The following is a 20997-nucleotide window of genomic DNA, read 5'->3' on the forward strand; positions in this document are numbered from 1 at the left end:
AAAAAAAAAAAAAAAAAATTGGAGACAGTTAGGTGCAGAGAAATGATGAGCAGAAAGTCACACCACCAAAGACCTGACTTCGAAGCCATTGCCTTTCTGGTATCTCATGCTGCCTTTGTGTTACAAACAAGAACAATGACAGCTCCCCCTCCTCCTATTTAAGGAACACCAGGTGTGTCCCAGACCGTGGTAGGGGTTTTGCATTCTCCACTCTTTTGGTCCCTACAACTCCGTGTGGCAAAGACGATTCTCCCCCATTTTACAGAGGAGAAAACAGACCCAGAGGTTCAAGTTCCCAGAGCTAAAAATAATAGAGCCAGAACAGCCCCCCATCTTCCGTGCTGTGCCGTGACCCAGACGATACCTAAATTTTGTGCGTGTTCTCAGATTTCAGAGTCTAATCTGACTCCAGTTCAGGGACAGTGACAAATTTTATAAAATGTCTGAATTCCTTTTAAAATCATGCTTTTTTTTCAACTTGGGCTCTTACAATAAATAGCTCAAACCAACAGCTGGGAGCAACATGTCGCCAAGCTGGGGCCCATGGGGACAACATTAACGAAAAGAGAACATTTCTGAAGGGCAGGAGCACATTAATTGTGGGTATGCAGATGGTGATGGCTGATTATGGATGGTCCTCTCTTGAGTAGGTTAAGTGGGGTGCCCCCTCCCCAGCTTCCCACCCCAACTCTGTTGCACCACTGATTTGCTGAGCAAACCCTTGCTCCAGAGAGGAGAGGAGTCCGTTCTAGTCTCCATCAGTGACAAACCTGGCCCAGTGGCATCTGATTCAGAGGGCTGTGGGCCCTACCTCCTGCCCGAGAGAAGGGTCCTCCTGTAACAAGGCTGAGCCTGGTCCTTGAGGGGCTGGGAGGGGTACTGCCCCAGGACTTTTTCATCCTAGAAGGGAGGTTGTCTTGGGCCAGAAGGCTCCAGTTCAGGAGCTCCAGCTGGGCAGCCTCCAGGTGGACTGGGGCAAATGCCCCGCTCACCCAGCCCTGCTCCGTCATCCACACATTCGACTGTGAAACAAACACTGGTGAGTGTGAACTCCGAGCCTGAAAGGGCCCTGGACATTCACAGATAAGCCACCCCCAGTCCTGCCCTCCAGGAGCTGACTGTCCAGTGAGGCAGCTGGCCAGATGCACAGCCATGAACCACAGTGTGACTGGTCTGGGGATGCAAACTCTCAGGGACTTTGGGCACAGAGACCCAGCATGGCATCTTGGAAGACTTCCAGGAGATCAGACATCTCTGCGGAGTCCCTAGGAGCTCACCAGGGGAAGAGCGTGAGGTGGAGAACAGGCCGGGAGACAAGGGGCCCCCGGTGGACCAAAGTGGTTCTGGGAGGCCAAGGGGCAGAGGGAAGGAGACTGAAGCCAAGCTGGGGGCCCACCCTTCTCTTAGCCATTCCTCCAGCGAGCATTCCATCAGCGTCTACTGTGGACGTAGCACTGCGCTGTTTGGCAATGAACAGTTTCTGTCCAGGCAGGGCTTATCTGCTAAGGTGGGGAAGAGAGAAAATAAACGAGTGGACACGCCAGTTAATTGCTAAGGTTCAATGTGTGATTAGAGCGTTGAAGGAAAGCGCAAGGGACAGTGAGAAGACTTGGGGGCAGCTTTAGACAGCGGATTCAGAGGACAGGGAGATTTGACGCCCAAGGGGTGAGGAGGGGTGAGCCCTGGGCGGGGCTGGAAGGAGCCTGGCCGGGAAGGGGAGTTGGGGGGGGGTGAAGAGCTCAGTGCCTCCAGGAAACGACCCCCCAGAGCCCGAGCCCCATGTGCCTTGGGAGAGGGGAAGTCAGCCAGGGCCAGTGCGGATGACCCTCGTGGAACACGCAAAGGACTCCCGATTTTATTCTTGCAAAGAGAAGCCACGGAGTGTTAAGCAGGGGAGTGCATGATCAGATTGACATTTTTGAAGGACCCCCTGACCGTCCTGGGGAGTGTGGAATAGAAGGGAAGCCAAGGCAAGAAACAGGGGGCAGTCAGGGACAGTGGCAGAAACCCACACCAGAGATGGCTGCAGCTTAGAGCTGGGACAGGTGAGAAGGGAACAGAGGATGCACTGACCAGAGTGACCGATAGACAAGGATGGGCTACCAGCTTGGGAGCTGGGTGACAAAGCAGAGCCCCTGGGTGACAGTGACAGTGAAGGAGAACAGCTGAGCCATTAAGTATGACACGTCTGTGACAGCCAGGAGGCATCGAGAAGGCAGTTAGAGGCTGAGAGAGGAAAGAGGAGCTCAGAAAAGAGCTCAGAGCTTAGATGCTCAGAAGAGAGTGGAGAGTTTGGGAGTCCTCCCTCAAGGTTGCCTTCCAGAGCCCTGGCGATGGGTAATACAGCGACAGGAGTGCCCAGAGAAAGAGAGGAAGGGTTAGGAAGGAAAAGGAGCGCATTGTATAGCAGCATGTACCCCAGCAGGGCGCTCAGGGGATGCTCAATGCATATCTAAGCATGAAGGCAGGAAGGACAGAGAGAACCCACCCAGGACCCTCAGCAGGAGGGTGGCATGCCTAGCCGTCTCTGGCTGCTGCCCCAGGAGCAGAGTGGAGTGGCTTTGCAAGCTCACCACTTTCCCTTTCATGTACTGATCGATTTGTGGCCCCCTGCGGCTCCAGCTTAGACCAGCGCTCTCCCACCTGTCAAGCCTGGAGCATTTTGCAGTCCCTTGCAGGCGGGATGCGGTGGTCCTCGTTCCTTCTGCAAGGCTGCCACTGTGTGGTTAGCAGAGGAATGACAGCCATACACAGACACACTTTCACTGGCTTAAAAATTCAAGCCCTTGTGCACCTGCTGTATACGTGGTACAGGGGTCATTTATATGTGGGGCACAGGGGAATCTGAGACCCGGCAGTGCAGTGGTAAGACAGAGGGTTTGTAATCAGCCAAACGTGGACTTTAATTCTGTCTCCAGATGGGCCACTGTGTGGCTCTAGGCAAAGTCAGAGCGTCCCATCTGTTGAGCAAGGACGGCAGCAGTGCCATCTTCACACACGATCAGGACCTGCCTGGCCCACCTGAGGGGTCACCCAACATCCCCAAAACAGGAGAACAGACCGCAGAGCGCTGGGGAGGGATGTGCCAATCAGGCAGGCCAAGCCCAGGCTTTATGGATCTTGGGGATGCTGTGGAGGCCCCCAGGGAAATGAGGGGGGCTTAGGCAGAGAGGCGGGGTCCCCAGAGGTGCTCCCTCCTGCCACACATGGCCCTTCTGCTCCCCACTCACCCTCACTGCGTCTGCATGTAGGATTCTCAGATTTTCTCTTCCTGTTCCCTTCAATTTGTTTCTCTCTCTCTCTCTCTCCTCTCTCTCTCTTTCTGCTTCTTCCTCTTTGTTCTCCATATTCCTCTGCTTCTTTCTCTCAATGCCTCTCTCTTCTTCTTTCTCTCTTTGTTCCCTCTTTCTGTGTCCCTTCTCTCCCTGTCCCTTTCTCTCTCTCCGTCTCCCTCCTCCATCCACCTCTCTCCCCATCTCTGCTCTGTCTCTTTTTTCTCTTTTTTCCTCTTGATCTCTTGGCTCCATCCCTGCCCACGTCTGTCTCTGTGGCTCTCTCGGTCCTCCCCCTTCCCCAATGCTTTTCTTCTCTCTGCATCTCCATCCATCTCCACCCGTCCATCTGTTTCTGCCGCCTTTCCCCACCCATCCACTCTCTGGCCGTGTCTCCTCCCCAGCCTGTCCAAAGCTGCCGAGCTGGACCATCACTGGGTGGCCAAGGCCTGGCTGAATGACATCGGCCTGTCCCAGTACTCCCAGGCCTTCCAGAACCACCTGGTTGATGGGCGGATGCTGAATTCCCTGATGAAGCGAGACCTGGAGAAGCACCTGAACGTGTCCAAGAAGTTCCACCAGGTCAGCATCCTGCTGGGGATCGAGCTGCTGTACCAAGTGAACTTCAGCAGGGAGGTGAGGACCAGGGCGCAGGGTGGGGGCACCTTCCCCTGCTCACCCCTCCCCTTGGCATCTACTGTCTATTCATCCATCCACCCACCACCCATCTATCCAACTGTCCACCTATCCATCCATCAGCCAGCCATCCACTGTCTATCGATCATCCGTCCATCCTTCTACCAATCCATCCATCATCCAGTCAGCCAGCAACATCCTCTCTCCCGCCTTCCTTCCAGCAACCCCCTACTGGGCATGAGGCAAGCGCTATGCTCAAGGCAAGGGAAATGGGAGCCCCCATCCTTGGAGAGCTCACTGCTTATCAGAGAGAACCACAAGGAAGTGGGTGATGCCAATATTGTGGGACATTGTCGCATTGAGGGAAGCCCAGGGCTTTATGAACACCTAGAGAAGACACACCTACTCTGTGTACCCACAAAAAAAAATAAAATTTGAAATTTTTTTTAAATGTTTGTTATTTATTTTAAAAAGAAAGAAAAAAGAGAAGAAGCCTCCGGGGGCTCAGGGACAGCTCCCCAGAGATAGCAGTGAGTAAACTGAGACCTGAAGGAGGAAGCCCAGGGATCAGTAGAAGACATGAGGGGAAAAGCAACCTAGCATAGGGAACAGCATGGCAAAGGCCCGGAGGACTGATCCATGGCAGCAGAGTCCTGTTGGGTGGGGTGCTGGCTTTGAGGTGGGGAGTGGTGAAGCGGGTGCTGCAGAGGTCACCGGGGGCCTGAGCTGCTGGGCCCTGTGGTGCTGACTCCAGGTAGGTGACTTTTCTTAGAGTGACGTCAGAGCCCAAACAATTCAAAGTCAGGAGAAGAGGAACAGAGGAGGGGCCTTTGTCCCCCTTCTCAAACACCCCTTGGAAAGCATTCACTGTGTACCTCCTGTGTGCGTGGCACTGGGGTCAGTCCCTGTGGGACCCAGGAAGCCTGTGATATGGTGAGGGAGGACTTGGAATCAGCCACATGGGTTTTCATTCTGACTCCAGGACGTGCCGCTGTGTGGCTCTGGGCAAAGTCAGAGCTTCCTGTGTGTGGAGCAAGAAAGCAGCAGTGCCTTCTCCAGGCCATGCCGAGGACAAGGAGTGACAAGGTCATGGGCCCTCGCCCCAGGCCTCAGTTTGCTAAGGAGGCAGTTGTGGGAGATCATAGCAGTTACATGTAAAAAGAAGTGCAAGGGTCAGGCCTGGGGGCTCACACCTGTAATCCCAGCACTTTGGGTGGCCGAGGTGGGTAGATCACAAACAAGGTCAGGAGTTCGAGAGCAGCCTGGCCAACATGGTGAAACCCCATCGCTACTAAAAATGCAAAAAGAAAGTAGCCAGGCGTGGTGGTGGGCGCCTGTAATCCCAGCTACTCTGGAGGCTGAGGCAGGAGAATTGCTTGACCAGGGAGGTGGAGGTTGAGGCTGCAGTGAGCCAAGATCGCACCACTGCACTCCAGCCTGGGCGACAGAGCAAGACTCCGTCTCAGGAAAAAAGAGGTGCAATGGGCCTCCACTCCACACGTGGCCTCTGTGTGTCCCCTTGTCCCTCTGACTTGTCCCCTTGTCGGACTGTCTCCCCACAAGGCCCTCCAGGAGCGCCGGGCCCGCTGTGAGACGCAGAACACTGACCCTGTGGTGTGGACCAACCAGCGGGTGCTCAAGTGGGTTCGGGACATTGACCTGAAGGTGAGGGTGATGGTGGGGGTCGGGCTGGTTCTTGGGCATATGCAAATCCCATCCAAATCTGCATGCAAATCAATATGTAAATCCCATGCAAATCAATATGCAGATCACATGCAAATCTATAGGCAAATCCCACACAAATTAATATCTCTTTTGTGTGGGCTGGGGCATCTTAACCCAGGCCCAGCAAGAATTACCTGCCTCCTGTCACTCAGGAGGAGAGAACTGCTTACCTTCCAAATAGGAGCCCCATGATGCTTTTCTCATATGGGGTAGGGAGGCTGAGCCAGCCCCACTCTCCTAAGCAAGTTGGGGTTGAGATTCTTTAACAAATATTGATGACTTCCTGCTAGGGTCAGGGGCCATCTCAGTAACAGGTGGTCCCTGCCCTTGTGGTTCTAAAAAAATGGGGGAGGGGTTCCCCTTCACCATCAAATTAACTGGTCCCCAGGGGGTCAAGCACTTGCTGTTGGGGACAGAGTCCCACTTAAAACTGCAGCCCCCTCAGGCCAGCAGCATGGCTCCTGCAGGCTAACCAGCCCCCCTGCCTTTGCTCCCAGGAGTACGCAGACAACCTGACCAACAGTGGCGTCCATGGGGCTGTGCTGGTGCTGGAGCCAACGTTCAATGCTGAGGCCATGGCCACGGCCCTGGGCATCCCCAGTGGGAAACACATCCTCCGGAGACACCTGGCGGAGGAGATGAGTGCCGTCTTCCACCCAGCTAAGTGAGCACGGGCCGGGCTCTGGTGGTGTGGGCTGCTGGGTACGGTACAGCAGCTCAGGGCTTTGGAAGCAGATGGTCCAGCTCCCCATCCTGGCCCATCACTTACTGCCTCTCGCTTATTCTTTGCGTCATGGTGGTCTCCTTTCACAGAAGCCATCTGGTCCCAGGCTTTTCTTTCTGGGAAGCTTTTTGACTTCTAATCAATCTCCTCACTTGTTAGAGGTCTATTCAGATTTTCTGTTTCTTCTTGAGGCAATTTCAGTAGCTTATATCTTTTTAGAAATGTGTCCGTTTCATCTAGGTTAGCTAATTTGGTGGCATGCAGTTGATCACATAATTGTTATCTTATAATGCCTCTTATTTCTATAATGCTCATAGTCATATTCTCTCACTCATTCACTCACTCCTGGTTTTAGTGATCTGAGTTTGAGTTTTGTTCTTTTTTTTTTTTTTTTTCCAGCCTATCTAAAGCTTTGTTGGTTTTGTTAACAGAGCCCAGATGTGACCCTAAGGCTCAGGCCTGAGTGCTAAACCCCCAAACCACATGGGACCTTAGGGAGCAGCTGGGCCACTCCCCATGTTATACAGGTGGAGAAACCGAGGCTTAAGGAAAAATTGTGCATGTATGGCAGGGTCCAGGTGTCCTGGACTGCTCTTCCCTACTGGCAGGCTGACACCCAAGCTGTTCTCAAAGTGAGGCCCACAGACCCCTGCAGCAGAATCATTGAAGCTGTTGTAAAATGCAGATTCCCTGGTCCTATCTCAGACTTGCAGGACAAGTATCTGATGGCAGAGCATGGGATCTGCATTTTTAGAATGTTGGGGTGGTTCTTATGGAGACCGTGTTTGATAAGAACTCTATTTCAGACCAGGCACGGTCGCTCACGCCTGCAATCTAAGCACTTTGGGAGGCTGAGGCAGGAGGATTGCTTGAGCCCAGGAGTTCAAGATCAGCCTGGGCAACATAGGGAGACCTTGTCTCTACTAGATATTAAAAAAAACTAGCAGGGGGTGGTGGAGTGCACCATATGATCCCAGCTTCTCAGGAGGCTGAGGCGGGGGACCACTTAAACCCAGGAGTGTGAGGCTTCGGTGAGCTATGATTTGATTATGCCGCTGCACTCTAGCCTGGGCAACAGAGCGACGGTCCATCTTTACAAAACAGAAAAACAAAAACAAAACCCTCTTCCAGGAGCGATGAATCAAAAGGCCCAGGAAAAAGGCTTTTCTCCTCAGAATCATCCCCGTCCCCTGACCTCCCTTCTGGAGCCACACGATCTGTAACAGACTTTTTTCTGAGCCCTGGAGAGGCGGCTCTAGCTAAATATTAGCAGGCATTTGTGAATCTGATTACACCCTTGACCACCCATGAGGTGACAGGTGTGTTCAGGACTGTCTAAGACTAGTCAGGGGGCACCAGAGAAGGGACTGCTGGGGACAAGTAGGGTGGGTTCTTATGTTTTTGCAGGGCAGGGACTCCTTCAAGAATGAGATGAAAGCAATGAACCTCCCAATGACAAGATAAGAGGGAGATGACTCTGCCCAGGTCCACATTCACCAAGAGCTTATGGGCCCCAATGTGACGTCATCTCCAGCCTCCTCCCACCACTTTGTCAATGCACGTGACCCAAAGGCACCAAGGAGACGTCTCTGCCACGGTCTCACGGTAGATACACAGTGTGTGTCAGATCTTTGACACACACTGACTTCCTGCATCTCCCAATAAACCTCGGTCCGGCACCAACAATGTGTCAGTCACAGGACTGTGCATTAAGGACCTGGAGAATAAAACCAGTGGGCAGGAAGAATGCCGCAAGGAGCAGGGGTATCCCGAAGGCACCTGCCAGGGAACTGGAGGAGCCAAAACAAACATTTTGATGAAAATGCATGATCAGTCCCCACCTGTGCCTTGAAGGCAATATGTCCTGTCACTAAAACAGTCAGGGACAGGACATACCGAGGAGCAGGACTGGAACCAGAGCAGGACTGGAACCAGAAGCTTCTCTACTAGTCAGAAGCTCCTTCTGGAACTGATCTCTGTCCCCTGGGATCTAGGCTGGAATAGTGCCCCTTTTGCCATGAAAGCCACCCTCCACAGTCATTGCACACCTGCTGTGCGCAGGCTTTTGAGTGATCCATGTCCTGCCCTCACGAAGCTTACAGAGAGGGCAGAAGCCCTCACAGGTGGATGGTGTGGAGTTCCGGCCCAGGGCCTGCTCCCACTCCAGGTTTTCTCTCTTTCCCTTTTTTAAATAGCTCTCTGAGGGTCTCTGCTCATCCAAGAAAGGCTTTGTCTTCCATCCAGTCAAGACTAGTTTCATAGATATCTAAGCGAAGACATAAACCCATCCAGAATGCCTTGTGGCACGCTAGCCCCAGGCAACCCAGGTTCAAACCCGAGCAGCACCAATCCCCGCTGTGTGACCTTGGGCAAGTTACTTAACTTCTCTGAACCCTACTCACCTCATTTGCAAAATGAGTATGGTAATCAGTATCTGCCACCCAAAGAGTCAATGGCAAGATGAGGTAAGACAATGCATAAAGCAATTGGCAAAGGAACCGGTACATCAGAAGACACCCAATAATATAAATAACGGTTTATTCTAAACCCGGCCCTAGCCCCACGACTGCTGCCTCCCGTTCCTCCTCTGCAGGATAATGGCTGCAATGTGGGTTGGAGTCCCAGCATCACTGCCTTCTTGCTGTGTTGAACATGAGCAAGTGGTTTTACCTCTCTGAGCTTCAGTTTCTTCCTCTGTAATAGGGCAGGTGACTCATACCGACCCTGTAGCTTTGTTACAAAGGTTCAGTGAGGCAAAGTGTGTGCAGCCTGCTTGATGCATCGATGCCCTCAGTAACTGACAGCTTCTGTCCCTGCCTTCATCTGGAAACAGAAGAATCTCCAAGCAGTCAACAATTTCCTCTGGAATAGCTGCATGGGAGTCTCCTGTCAATTTGCTCCAGCATTCTCATTAGCATTCCAATGGAAAAGAACAATTCCATTACAAACTCAAATAGACTTGACTGTCAAACACAGAATAAAAGAACCTTGTCACCTGTGCCACCTCCTTGGCTGACGGGCTTCCCAAGACAGGGGCGATGGAAAACATTTATTCTCCGGTCACTCAGCAGTCCACCCAAATGGTGGTGGAAGGACGCAGTGAGCTTGTATGAGATTCTGCCGACCCCACCCTCAGACCATCCCTGAAATGTGAGCCCAGACTCCAGACACTGGGTCAGCTCAGTGCCCAGAGGCGTGGGCCTGTGTGTCGTGGGGCTCAGCAGGGTCTTTGAGGCTGCATTTTTTTTCTTGTACTTTAAATTCTGGAATACATGTGCAGAACATGCAGGTTTGTTACACAGGTATACACATGCCATGGTGATTGGCTGCACCCATCACCCCGTCATCTACATTAGGTATTTCTCATAATACTCTCCCTCTCCTAGCCCCCCACCCCCCAACAGGCCCCGGTGTGTGATGTTCCCCTCCCTGGATCCATGTGTTCTCATTGTTCAATTCCCACTTATGAGTGAGAACATGCAGTGTTTGGTTATCTGTTATTGTGTTAGTTTGCTGAGAATGATGGTTTCCGGCTTCATGCATGTCCCTGCAAAGGACATGAACCCATCCTTTTTATGGCTGCACAGTATTCCATGGTGTACATGTGACACATTTTCTTTATCCAGTCTTTGAGGCAAGAACCTTACCCTTCTGAGTCGCAGTTTTTTCAGCTTGCAATGGGGATGATCACCTCTTCTTCCCTGAGCTTTGCAGAGGGTTTGCTGAGCCACTGCGGTGAGGAGCTGACAGTGTGCTGGCACATGGGGGTGGCTCATGAGTACTCTTTCCTTCCCATTCATTTTTCTCCACTACAGCATCTTACGCCTCTCCAGCCTTGTAAATCCTTGGCTAATGGGTTGAGACTCAATGCTCAGGCCGGCCCAGCTGGCAGAGGCTGGCCCCCATCCCCTAACCTTCCTTCCTGTACCATAATGCCTATTTAGTGCCTGGGATGCGCTACATTGACTCAGGAGATTCCAGTGAGATGCCCCATTCTCCACAACTTTCCTTCATCAAAAGGTCTCCTCCCAACGTACCATTTCCTCGAGGTCTAAGTGACTAGAAATACTTAATAGGTCAGTTCAAAGCTTCCAAAGACTTTAGCCCTGTGCTTGGCTCTTCCCCTAGGGCCTTTGTGTTTTCATGGGATTTCATCCAAAGGCCTAGGTGGGGGCGGATTTCAGCCACTATGGAGAAAAATAAGGAGGGAGAATATTTTGGCACAGTGGAGGCCAAGGTCACCCCATACTCCTTTGTCTACAGAAAGGCGCCCACTTTCTATGCATGGGATAGCTTGTTAAGACCGGGGCTGGCCAAGCACAGTGTCTCACGCTTGTAATCCCAGCACTTGGGGAGGTCGAGGCCAGTAGATCACTTGAGCCCAGAAGTTCAAGACTAGCCTGGGCAACATGGCAAATTCTGTGGCTTCTGCCATTAGAACTGCTTCCTCACTGGGCCTGGGGAATTTCGTCTCCAGGTAGAGGAGAGAGGGTATTCATGAAGACCTCATTTCCTGACCCACCACCCAGCAACGGCCTCCCTGTTATGCGGAAGCCTGTGGAACCGTGGGTTTGAGAATGTGGCTCCTTTTCCACTCAGTCAGTGCTGTCTCCTATACACCCTCCCTGGAACTTTCTCAGCAAAATTTGCCCCAGAAGAAGAGGAACTTCTCTGAGGCAGCTTAAACGATGCTAGAAGTTTCCTTTTTTTTTTTTTTTTTTTGAGACAGAGTCTTGCTCCATAGCGCAGGCTGGAGTGCAGTGCTACCGCGAGCCTGGTTCAAACTCCACCTCCAGGGTTCAAGGGATTCTCCTGAGGTTCAACCTTAGCTTCAGAGTAGCTGGGATTACAGGTGTGCACCACCATGCCCAGCTAATTCTTTTTGTACTTTTAGTAGAGATGGAGTTTCACCCTGTTGACGATGCTGGTCTCTAACTCCTGGCCTCAAGTGATTCACACGCATGGCCTCCCACAGTGCTGGGATTACAGGCATGAGCTACCATACCCGGCCTAGAAGTTTCATTTCTTTTAATGATTCTACCTCCGTGGAGAGTCTGGCTCCTGGCTGGGCCTCTTGCCCCGACCGTCTTTATCCACAGCATTGATACGCAGACTTTTTCTGTAAAAGGCCAGAGAATGATCTCTGCCAAAAGTCTATAACTCTGTCCTTATAGCAAGACAGCTGTCATAGACAACACGTAAGCAAATGGGCACAGTTGAGTTCCAACAAAACTTTATTTATCAAATCAGTCTGCCAGCTGCAATTGGCCAGCAGACAGGCTATAGCTAGCTAAATCCTATTCTAACAGAAGCTTCAATGCCTTTGCACAAAGAAGGGAGTCATGGGGGTAACTTCAGGCAGAAAGCCAGGCAGGGGACACAGATTGCAAATCTGAAGCAGGGGAGACTCCTCATGCTTCTCCAAGCACGACGAATTAGCTACCATGCTGAGATTCTCATCTCAAGTCTTTTGCAGTAAGGGTTGCAAGAGTTAAGAGCAAGACTTTGGAGAACTGAGTTCAGATCTTTAATCTGCCGCTTCTAGATGTGTCATCTTAGGCAAATTGCTTGCTGTCTCTGGCCTCCTTCCCCTCGTCTGTAATGCTGGGCTGGCAGCCCCAAGCCCCAGGCATGTTGTGAGAATCACACTTATAAAGTGCTGAGCACAGGGATGGCACGTGGGGGTCATCAGTCAGTCTCAGCAGCCACGGTCATTGTCACCGGTGTGCTTGTGTGTGTCTCTGGGTTGATGACTGAGCCTCCCCTGCTGACTCAAAATGGGCCTCTCCCCAGCTCCACAGGCATCCGGGAGGCTGAGCGGTTTGGAACACCCCCTGGCAGGGCCTCCAGCGTCACACGGGCAGGGAAGGAGGAGAACAGCAGCGGTCTCAAGTACAAGGCTGGCCGGGTAAGTCCTTCGATGTATTTGCCTGCGTCCTGCAAACCCAGGAAAGGTCTTTTTTTCTCCTCCCAGCTGCACCTCCGTGGCTCCTGGGTTGGCCTGTGAAGGTAGAGTGCCAGGCTGGGTCATGGGGGCATCCGGGAGAGATGACCTGGATGTACCTTCGAGGAACCTTCACGATGCTTCAGGTACAGTGCAGACCCCCGCAGGGCTTTGAATAGTGGCCTGGATCTCAAACTGCAGGTCTCGCCTGCCTGAATCAGACTCACCTGGGGCTGTTACTGAACAGACAGAATCTGGGACCCGCCATGGCCTCCTGGAGCAAGAGATCTCTGGGGCAAGGTGGATCCCACATTCAGCCAGCCTGCCCAGAGGGTTCCGGCGCAGCCCCAAACGCTGAGCTGCAATCACTGATTTCGATTTCGGACATCAGTGACCTCACTAATAGCTAAGATGAACCTGTGGTGACTCCAAGCAAACAGTATAAAAACACATGCAGCTCACGCTCGATCGCACAGACTCCAACAGACATAGATTCCTCCATGGAAATGCACAGACACAGATGGCAGAACTGGGTAAAAAAACTTCTTCCATTTGAAGAACGCATTCATAAACATGAATACATTGCCGCTTTACCCTTAAGAAGCATATTCTAGAACGTGCATTCTAGTCACTGGGGCTGATATTGCCCCCAAAAGAGTGCAATTTGCTTTGGGGGTGGCAAGGGGTCGTGGGGGTGGCACAAATTCTTATTCTTTCTATGTCAAAGCACTGACGTACATATGGTACACAGCAGAGCATAGTATGTCCGTGGCCTTAAAGTTTCACAGCAGGGGTGCAATTAGGAGAAAGCTGTCTAAAAGTCTCCTTAGGGAGCCATAATAATAATTAAAAAAAGAAGATTGAGAAACACTGGTCCGGAAAGAAAGGCAGTCAAATAAATAGTTACAAAGCACTAACGTGACTGTAACACAGAGATGTGTGCAATAAGAGAGACGTATGTTGAAGGCCTACTATGTGTGATAATAAGAATTACTATCCATTAAGTACTTACTCGGTACAAGCACTTGCTATGTGCTTTGCAGACGGGAGTTTACTTTTTTATTTTTTTTTGAGACAGGGTCTCACTCTGTCTTTCAGGCTGGAGTGCAGTGGCGCGATCTCAGCTCACTGCAACCTCTGCTTCCTGGGTTCAAGCGATTCTCATGCCTCAGCCTCCTGAGTAGTGGGGACCACAGGAGCACGCCACCATGCCCGGCTAATTTTTATATTTTTGGGAGAGACGGGGTTTCACCATGTTGGCCAGACTGGTGGGACTTCGCTTTTTACCACAAACCTGGGAGTTAGAATCTACTATTCCCATTTTGGAGCTGAGAAAATGGGCTCAGGGAGGGGAAGCGACTTGTCCACGGTCACACATCTGAGAAGTGGCAGAGCAGGGATCCGAACCTGGGTCGATGAGTCTCCAAAACCTGCATTCTTTCTGCCACACCAGGCCATCTAGAATATTCCTCCTTGACTTGGGAATGCAGTGAGACCTCACGGGCCTGCTCACACATTCTCCCAGGTAGTCTCCAGGACACACTTCAACTCTCCACCCACCACTGAGGGAAGAAGGAGAATTTTTCAATCAGGAATAATTAGACCAATGATATTTGTCCTCCTCGCCCCTGGTAACCAACTGAATCCTTCTGGGTGGGGACACAAAGCTCTCCGCTAGCGGTCACTCACAAACTCCTCTCAGTCTCCCTGAGCGGGGAGTATTATTGTTACCGAGAGAAGGAGCACACAGAGGCTAAGTTACTCAAGGTCACACAGCAATTAGAATTGGAGACGTTTCCCAGACCTCGATCCTTAATTCTTGTTTCTCTTCTTCCTGTCCTTTGATCATATTCTTGTCTTCTCAGCTGCCCCTGGGGAAGATAGGACGGGGCTTCAGCAGCAAAGACCCCGATTTCCATGACGACTACGGCTCTCTTCAAAATGAAGATTGCGGAGATGATGACCCCCAGAGCAGGCTGGAACAGTGCCGTCTGGAAGGCTACAACAGCCTGGAGGTCACCAACGTGTAAGGACCTGGTGGTTCCACCAGACCCATCACGAGAGACCCAGGAAGGAAGAGCAGCCAGATGGCTCCAGGGGTCGTTCTCACTGTACATAGCGGCCGCAGGCTGAGGATGTCCCCTGCTCCTGGGCAAAATTCCAAGGGACTCTGTGGTTTCAGCTGCACAGCGCCCAGGAGAGAAGACACCAGCGCACCTGCCTTGGGTGAGCCATGGACTTCCCTGCTCAACTGGAGATTGGCCCAGAGGCCCTGTCACAGTGTCCAGCCCCGCCTCCATCCAGGATACGCAGGCCCCACTTCAGAGTGGCCGTCACTGTGGAGCAGCCAAGCAGTCCCTGGAGGCTTAAACTGAGCTGCCAAGGTGGGAAGAGGCCCACAGTTTCCCAAAACACCCTTCTAGAAGGAGCAGGGGGACCCCAACCCCACACCCCAGCGCCCAGTGCACTGGCAGTGCTCGGAGCGGGCAGAGTTGGGTGCAGGAAGTGTGGCCTCTTGCCAAGACGTCGGACAGGGTGGGAGTTGGGGGGTTCTCGGCTGCAGCATCCTTGCCCTCCTTGACCAAAAACTTGGATCCTGATCTGGCTCCCTGAATCTCTCTTGGGAGAATGTAAAATGGGGGCTGGTCATTCCTTTCACCTGAAAAGCTTTGCGACACGTGGGGGTGGACGTGTTGGAAAGCTGTTTGCCAATCCACCCCGGAGTGGCTACGCTGAGGGGGTGCCGGGGAATGATCCGTACAGGGGTGGGGCTTAGCAGCCACATTTCTAGGAGAGGCAGATATCCTATCAACAATGTTAAAGATATTGGGACGACAGGATCAGGGATGGCCGATGGCCCCGTATGGTGAATCTCTGGCCTGTGGCTTGGTTTTGTTGAGATTCCAAACCCCATTATCTTCACTCAGTGACAACGGTATGGAGCGTGGTGGTAGATCTGGGATCTGGGGGCAGGGAAATGCTGGACGTGTTAACCCAACAAACCTGTGATGTCCCTGTCACCTGAAACACGGGCATGCTCACCAAGGTCCTAGCCCAGACACAGACTCCACAGGGCAAAGTTATTCAGTGTTAGTGGGGAGAACCCCAGCCCTTTTCTTGACCTGCCACTGTTAAGCTGTGTGGCTTCTTCCCAGTGGCCTCACCTCTCTGTGCCTCAATGTCTTCATCTACAATACTTCTGGTTCCCTCCCAGGGCCACTGTGAGGATTAACACTTGCTAATATCTGTAACACACTTTGTAACCTCTCAGGAGACAATGGGAAGTTACAGGGTAGCCAATTTCCCATTTACAACACAGAAATACATGGAGCCAGTTCTCTCCAACTCTGTTTCGGTTGGAGCAGTGTGCAAAAGGAGGACAAGAAATGTTTAATGTTCAAACTCGCCACAAGCCTCCAGTGGGGCTCAAGAAACACATAAATCCCATCAGCCCAGCCTTGAAAGCCAGTTCGACTCAAGCCTTCCGGCTTCAGTTCATTGACCAGACGACAGCCACCTGATGATTAGGGAAGGATGGACGCATCGCAATTCTACTTACACGTCGGCTTATCAAAGGGAGTCACTTGTTGGAACCGTGATGCTCGGCCTTCTTCGAGGCCATGTGCACTGGGGCTTGAGTTCCCAAGATTCACAACCGGTGTCAGCCTCTGAGAAACAAACCCAAATTGTTTCCTCTCATGGAGGACGCCAACCTCTGAGGAACTTGAGAATTCCTCCTCTCTCATGCCGAAGACCGTGGCTTCCCCACAACGACATAAGCACAGCCTTTCTTGCTATCTGAGACCAAATGCCTAGTTGGTAGACAGGTGGACGTTTGGCCTCCTAAGGGACACACTTCTGATTCTGGGCCCCAGGTGGCGAATCTCTGGCACGTGGCTTGGCTTTGCTGAGATTCCAGATTCCATTGTCTTCATGACGTTTCCGCCTCATCCACTGTGGCCACAGCTCAGAGAGGGGAGGTGAGACCTCCCTCCAACCTGGTGCGGCAAGTCACCCCCAGGCCACATCCGGCCTGGATGACCTGGCACCCCGGAATCTACCTTTCGGGAGGCAGCAACGGCAGCGTGCCCAGGCAGGCAGCTCTTCTCCCAAAGTGAGCCAGCATTGAGCAGAGCATCTGAATCAGAGCTGATGATTTGAAACCAGCGTTCACCCAGGTTGTCAGAAATGGCACTTACATTGTTCCCAGGCTGGATCCTGCTGGGGACAAGTGTACAATTGGGGGTCCCTGGCAGAGACGGTATTGCCTAAAACATTCACAGCAGGAGGCCAGCAGGCCTGGGGCAACACGGGCAACTGCAAATGCCTCTTGTGATTTAAATTATGCCATCGCAGCCCTCTTTCACCCATGAGGCTCCCCACCCCTGGCAGCCAAGTGAGCACTTGGAGCTGGTTCCTCAATACGAGGATGCGTTGATTGTGAAATTAACAACCTCCACAGAGTCAGATTGGGTGAGCTTTGACTGCTGGAAAAACCCGAAATGTCAACTCTGCTTCAAGGGTGGGCAAGAAGAACAGAAGGCGGAGACTTGGCGGAGAGGCTCAAGCTGATTGTCAAAGGATGCAGAAGGGCCAGCTACAGGACAGTGACCTGCTAGTGTGGTCTTGGTCCCTTCAGGGCGATGTGGCATCTGGACCTGGGGACAATGTGGATGTGCTTCTTGGAAAGCTGTGCCCGTGGGCGCAGAAGGCACCTGCCTGGTAGACTCAGCTTCCTGACCCTCAGGTGCCTCTGCAAGGCCCCTTTGGCCTTGGCTGAGTGGGACCTTTCTTTTAGAACTCTTGTCTGTCTCTCGCACTGTTTTCAGACCCCAGGCTGCAGAGGAGGGGAGAAGCCACACGGCAACCTGCACCCAATAAAGTGAAGAGAAGGGCATCTCTACACAGCCTGGCCAGCGTGGAGGGCCCCAGAACAGGGACCCAAAAGCTTGAGGTCACTGAACAGGGCTGGGTACTGGCAGAACAGGAAGATTCAGCCAGATGTGACCTCAGCATTCCCTCCAGGGGCACCCACACCCCTCTGACCTAGGGAGGGAGAAGAAGGCCCATGGTCAGGCCCAGCACCCCCTTCTCATCAGAGCCCACGCTTCCTGGGTACCACCACTTCCACTCTGCATTCTGAGGCTCTGGAGGGCTCTTCCCGCTGTGAATGGAGAGAAGAAAACCTGTGGGCAATGGCAACCTCTGAGTCTGGCATCCTTGCCGATGGCTGGCCGGCGAGAAGAATCTCCCGAGCCCTGACACACAAGGGTGTTTTGTGGCTGCAGAGGAAATGAGCTGGCTCCGAACAAAGATGCAGTTCCTGGGGCCGCGCCCCGAATCGCTTCCCCGAGAGTGAATTTTAACACTGTAACAATAAATAAATACTACTGCACAGCGCTTTACGGAGGAGGGGTTTTTTTTTTCTGTGTTTTCTCATTGAGTGTTCCCAGAAGCCTCTTTATGAGATTATGAACCCATTTTGCAGATGCAGAAGCTGAGACCAGAAAGGTGGAGGGGCTTGCCCAGCTCTGTAAAGTCCTGGGGCAGGGACTCGAACCCAGTCCATCTGCTTCCAAATCTCAGGCTCATCCTCACAATTACACACATCCCCAACCCTCGTCCCCCTCCCCCCACCTTCCAGCTTAGGATTTACCTGAGCAGGCAGCATCACTCAAAATGCAATTCAGGTGCCCTCAGAGCCTCTAGAAACATCCCTGTGGGAGCATTGCCTTCTGCCCCAGGAACTTGCAGTCAGGAGGGGACACCTGACAGGTCTCCTCCCCTTGTGTCATTTGTGTCACTCCGTCACTCCCCCTCAGGGCACTTACATCTATAGATTGCAGGACTGGGTCTCTACTGGTGGGACCCCAGGCTCCCAGCACAGTGCTCTTAGACTGCCCCATGCCCTCGGGTCATCTGGTGGGAGGTATTTTGGGAGTGCAGGTGCAGATCTGGGAATTCTAGGGTCCCACCTGAGATCAGCATTTCCAACAAGCTTCCAAGTGATGCTACTGGTCCAGGGGTCTCACGTGGAGTTTCAAGGTCATGGCGCACAGATGGGCCTTCCTAGGAGAAAGCCCTAATCACACAAGGTGAGGGCTGGTTTGCAAGCTCCACCCAGGTATCCAAACAGCCCTGAGGGAGTCCCACCCCCCCCAAACCAGGCTCTATGCTTCTCAAGGGGCAGAAGCCCAGCCGGACTTCTCACGTCAGCAGGGGCTGAGCACTCTGGAAGTGTGTATTAAATGGGGAGATGAGAAAAGTTAGAAGATGCTGAGAGACAGGCTGGGGTCAGCCAGTTTCTCTAGGATGACCACAGATTCTGTATTAATAAATCCTCCTGGGAACCAGGGCCTGTCCTTGGTGCCGGGGATCCAGTGGCAGAACTTACACACGTCGTGAAGGGAGATGAGAGACACACCAGTGGCCAGGGTGATTGATTTCAAGCACTCATAAGTGCAATAGGGACTTCAAGTAGAAGGCGGGGGATGTGAGGATTTTTGAGCTGAGACCGAAATTCTGAGTAGCCAGCTCTGCAAAGATCTGAGGGAAGACCATCCCAGGCAGTCAGGCAGTTCCTGAGCGAGATGCTGAGGGTATCGTGGTGACAAAATATTGCCCAACCACCACCTTCTTCATGGGGAAGACAGACATGAACTAATTATTCAGCCAAGTGTCACTGTGGTCTAAGTCTTTTTTTTTTCTTTTTGGGGAGATGAAGTCTTGCTCTGTCTCCCAGGCTAGAGTGCTGTGGCGTGATGATAACTCACTGCAGCCCCAATCTTCTGGGCTTAAGCAACCCTCCCACCTCAGCCTCTGGAGTAGTTGGGACTGCAGGCATGTGCCACCACACCTGATGGATTTTTTTTTTTTTTTTTTGGTAGAGGTTTCACTATGTTGCCAGGCTGATCTTGAACTCCTGAGGCAACTGCTCTCCACCCCCACCTCCGCCTCCCAGCGTGCTGGGATTACAGGTGTGAGCCACCACACCCAGCCAACTGTAGTTAAGTCTGATAGCAGAGGTAGCTGGGAGTCAGAGGCCTTTTCATATCTTTTCATATGGGGATTTAATGTGGAAAAGAGAAGGTGAGGCCTGGGTTGAAGGGAGTTCAGCAGGTGAAGAGGGTTCTAGACAGCATGGACAGTGTGTGCAAAGGTCCTGTGGCAGGAGAGGCAGAGCCCCACGGCTGCAAAAAAGTTGTAGGCTGGAGTGCTGAGGGCAAGGGGCTCATCTCCTGAGGGTGCAGAAGGGGCATCAGGCAGCAGATCCTCTGCTGGGCCTCTGCCCCCTCCCGGGACCCTCGACCTGGCTCCTGCATATCTGTTTCATCCCTGATGCAGTTAGTGCTTCCTAAATGCTGCACCTGGACACAAGGTGCTGCCTTCTGCAAACGGTCTGCTCTTTCCCTCTGCTCTGGCTCATGGCTAAGTCAAATTGATCAGGCTACAGCCCAATGCAATGGGCCCACGAGGTGGCACCAGGGTAGCCAGGGCATGGCTGATTGGGAGCCAACTAAGGTGCCAGGTAGAATCTACCCACGATGGCTGTTTTCAGTCACGCTGGCTGCAAGTTGTGCTGCAGATTTCCAAAGGCAGGGAATGAACCTGGGGTGCAGCGTCATCCAACCGGTGGGAAACGCCCAGCTCCCCTCAGTTCACTTGGACCAGGCAGGGCTTCCTTCTTCCCACAAGAAAGGAATTGATTTCCTGCAGCCTGGGCAGCCCCGGCTTTGAGGGGAGTCAAGAAAGGAAGACCTGGCCCCCATGGAAGGGTAGAGCCTCACGTCGGGGGAGGTGAGGGGCTGGGTCTCCCTGAGTCTCGCTAAGCCTCACGGTGCCCCCCAGGAGGAGGGGGCTGAGTCCTCATAATAATTGGCAGCTAAGATTCTGTACATATGTTTGTTCTAACCACTTACTGTGTGCTGAGGCTTTGCACAAGTATCTCTTTCAATCCTAAACCATCCCGAGGGCTTCATGCTATTACTATTTTACTGAGAGAGTCGGTGAGTGAAGGAGCTCTTCTAAGTGATCACTGCTAATAGAGCCAGAACTTGAACTCTGTCTGCATTAACCCTGTCCCCTCCAGCTGCCTCTCAGATGGGGGCCTGTATCCCAGAAGGGCTCCTCAGCAGAGCGCAGATGGATCAGTTCCCCTCAGTGTTTGACTAATCGCCCTCGTGGAGACTTAGGCAATCCTGCCACCTCCCCCCACACTTCTCTCGGAGATCACGAGGGATCTCACTGAGTTCCAGAGGCTATAATCTGGGTCTCCTCTGAGACATGTCACATTCTCACCCTTGCATTACGGTAATTTGTGGGGGCCTGCAGGGACTGTGACTGCGCCTGGACCACGTTTCCCATGTCTCAGAGGAGACCCAGATTATAGCCTCTGGAACTTGTTGTCTGTTAAGCAAATGAACAGAGAAATACATAAAAATTCACAGAGCAACAGCTGCCAATGCAAGACACTGCCCTGCCGTGCCGGCCACTATGGCAGCCACGGGCCACATGTGGCTACTCAAATTATGAATTAAAATGAAATTAGAATTTAAAAATCTCTTCCTCAGTCACACCACCACATTTCAGGTGCTCTAAAGCTACCTGTGGCTAATGGGTGGCTGCTGTGCCAGACATTGTCACAGAAAGTTCCACTGGACTGTGCTGCCTCATAGCATCCAGAGGGGATTGAGTTT

At 52.4% G+C, this 20997-nt stretch overlaps 1 protein-coding gene across 4 annotated transcripts in view; it reads left to right on the forward strand.

Annotated features, from left to right (window-relative positions):
- Positions 1–20997, forward strand: part of KAZN (kazrin, periplakin interacting protein) — a 1292076-nt gene that overhangs the window by 1250660 nt on the left and 20419 nt on the right. For 2 of the 4 annotated variants that reach the window (XM_037729866.1, XM_037729874.1), the window contains 6 exons: positions 3677–3908; positions 5472–5573; positions 6131–6297; positions 12151–12265; positions 14167–14327; positions 14484–17706. In XM_037729866.1, coding sequence (XP_037585794.1) covers positions 3677–3908; positions 5472–5573; positions 6131–6297; positions 12151–12265; positions 14167–14327; positions 14484–14676 — 970 coding nt within the window. In that variant the 3' untranslated portion in view covers positions 14677–17706. Of the gene's footprint in view, positions 1–3676; positions 3909–5471; positions 5574–6130; positions 6298–12150; positions 12266–14166; positions 17707–20997 lie in introns of those variants that run through there. The other 2 variants (XR_005196313.1, XM_017502852.2) reach the window with 2 other exon arrangements.

Source organism: Cebus imitator, unplaced genomic scaffold (genome assembly GCF_001604975.1).
Source record: "Cebus imitator isolate Cc_AM_T3 unplaced genomic scaffold, Cebus_imitator-1.0 Scaffold15, whole genome shotgun sequence".
In the NCBI taxonomy this organism is placed as follows: Eukaryota; Metazoa; Chordata; class Mammalia; order Primates; family Cebidae; genus Cebus; species Cebus imitator.